Below are 2,500 nucleotides of genomic sequence, written 5' to 3' on the forward strand. Positions count from 1 at the left end.
GGTTTTAGGTCTCACTTTGCACATGTCTTCGACGTCAAGTGTTAGGTTGAAACGCGCGTCCTCATGCGAAATCTTTAGCACCCGCTTTACAGGGAATTTTGTTTCCTGGCCGGGTGCCAAAAAAGTGAAAAACCTGTCAAGCTGCGCTAATATCTTCCGTTTGCCTACCGTTAGGAACGTAATGTTTTGCACAAACCCTTGGCCCCTCAATTCCAAGCTACTCGCCATATTTGAGCTCAAGTGACCCCAGAGTACCAGAGATACAGTCCCCAGTCCCCAGTCGACAATCAACTAGACTTTCAAACAACCACAAGAGCAAAACTTATAAGTATAGCCGGGCTATAAATAGCCGGCGGCTACAAAAAGTGCCTAACTCAAGAAACGAGATCGGCAGTTTTGCTTTCGTTACCGTGGCAATGGTTTCCGATGGTCTGTACTCTCTGACACATGATAAATACCCTTCCAGTAGCTTCCCCTGTAGTTTCACTACAGAAATGCCCAACACTGAGATAGGTATTTTTCTTATGAGCGTGACGATAATATCTTTTCCTGAAGCTGCGATCCAGTCTTGCTATATTACTTTTGCGTTGTCTAGTCCAATTTTAATTTGTTGTATTAGTTCACTTGTGCGTTGTCTGGGCCAATCATTTATTGTTTTGTCTTGTTTTATCTTGTCTTGTCTTGTCTTGTCTTGTCTTGTTTGCTTGCTTCCTTGACTTCTTGCTCGGTTGCTCGGTTACTTGTGTTATTTAATGTTTTTTTGAAATAATTCACAATATAATTATGTTTGCTGAGAAAGTGTGTAGTTTTGTAACATGGCAACAACAACTAAAGTTCAGTATAGTCCACCGTGTGTCTCGTCTCTGGTAAGATGTATTCGTGTCCACCGTGTGTCTCGTCTCTGGTAAGATGTATTCGTGTCCACCATGTGTCTCGTCTCTGGTAAGATGTATTCGTGTCCACCATGTGTCTCGTCTCTGGTAAGATGTATTCGTGTCCACCATGTGTCTCGTCTCTGGTAAGATGTATTCGTGTCCACCGTGTGTCTCGTCTCTGGTAAGATGTATTCGTGTCCACCGTGTGTCTCGTCTCTGGTAAGATGTATTCGTGTCCACCGTGTGTCTCGTCTCTGGTAAGATGTATTCGTGTCCACCATGTGTCTCGTCTCTGGTAAGATGTATTCGTGTCCACCATGTGTCTCGTCTCTGGTAAGATGTATTCGTGTCCACCATGTGTCTCGTCTCTGGTAAGATGTATTCGTGTCCACCATGTGTCTCGTCTCTGGTAAGATGTATTCGTGTCCACCGTGTGTCTCGTCTCTGGTAAGATGTATTCGTGTCCACCATGTGTCTCGTCTCTGGTAAGATGTATTCGTGTCCACCGTGTGTCTCGTCTCTGGTAAGATGTATTCGTGTCCACCGTGTGTCTCGTCTCTGGTAAGATGTATTCGTGTCCACCGTGTGTCTCGTCTCTGGTAAGATGTATTCGTGTCCACCGTGTGTCTCGTCTCTGGTAAGATGTATTCGTGTCCACCATGTGTCTCGTCTCTGGTAAGATGTATTCGTGTCCACCATGTGTCTCGTCTCTGGTAAGATGTATTCGTGTCCACCATGTGTCTCGTCTCTGGTAAGATGTATTCGTGTCCACCATGTGTCTCGTCTCTGGTAAGATGTATTCGTGTCCACCATGTGTCTCGTCTCTGGTAAGATGTATTCGTGTCCACCGTGTGTCTCGTCTCTGGTAAGATGTATTCGTGTCCACCATGTGTCTCGTCTCTGGTAAAATGTATTCGTGTCCACCATGTGTCTCGTCTCTGGTAAGATGTATTCGTGTCCACCATGTGTCTCGTCTCTGGTAAAATGTATTCGTGTCCACCGTGTGTCTCGTCTCTGGTAAGATGTATTCGTGTCCACCATGTGTCTCGTCTCTGGTAAGATGTATTCGTGTCCACCATGTGTCTCGTCTCTGGTAAGATGTATTAGTGTCCAGCATAATGCTGTAAAGTCCTATTACGTCTTTTCTCTGCAGGCGAAGGGAGATGGGGGATCGAACGACTCTCATCAGCTGCCAGATACTATCGTGCGTCGACTTACGTCACTCAGTCACCAAGAACATACTAAAAACGCCGAAGCTAATCATGACGCCATTAACACATTGATGACGTTAACATCATTTCCTTCACCCCCATCCGTCACACCACCCGATGCGACAGTAGGAAAGACTTCTGTGACGTCATCAGTTGTGGAGGAAGATATTTCGTCACGATCTACGAGCAGTGTACTTTATTATCTTACCACGTCAAAGGATGACGTCAGGACTGGCGGGGATGATGAGGCAGAGAGTGTTACCATAGCAACGCCTTCTGCAGCAGAAGATTACACAGCTAGGACTAGCCTCATTCCATCGGGGCCCTCTTCCAGCGTTAATAAAACAACTACGATGACGTCATCGTTCACTACGTCATCAGAAGTTGTGACGACATCAAAGGGTATTCTTCAAG

The 2,500-nt window shown here is 45.8% G+C and overlaps 1 protein-coding gene across 1 annotated transcript in view; it reads left to right on the forward strand.

Annotated features, from left to right (window-relative positions):
• Positions 1-2,500, forward strand: part of LOC138963294 (receptor-type tyrosine-protein phosphatase H-like) — a 63,388-nt gene that overhangs the window by 2,785 nt on the left and 58,103 nt on the right. The window contains exon 2 of the mRNA XM_070335358.1: positions 2,029-2,500. This exon is cut by the window's right edge and continues 33 nt beyond it. Coding sequence (XP_070191459.1) covers positions 2,029-2,500 — 472 coding nt within the window. The remainder of the gene's footprint in view (positions 1-2,028) is intronic.

The sequence above is a fragment of the Littorina saxatilis genome, linkage group LG3 (assembly GCF_037325665.1).
Source record: "Littorina saxatilis isolate snail1 linkage group LG3, US_GU_Lsax_2.0, whole genome shotgun sequence".
In the NCBI taxonomy this organism is placed as follows: domain Eukaryota; kingdom Metazoa; phylum Mollusca; class Gastropoda; order Littorinimorpha; family Littorinidae; genus Littorina; species Littorina saxatilis.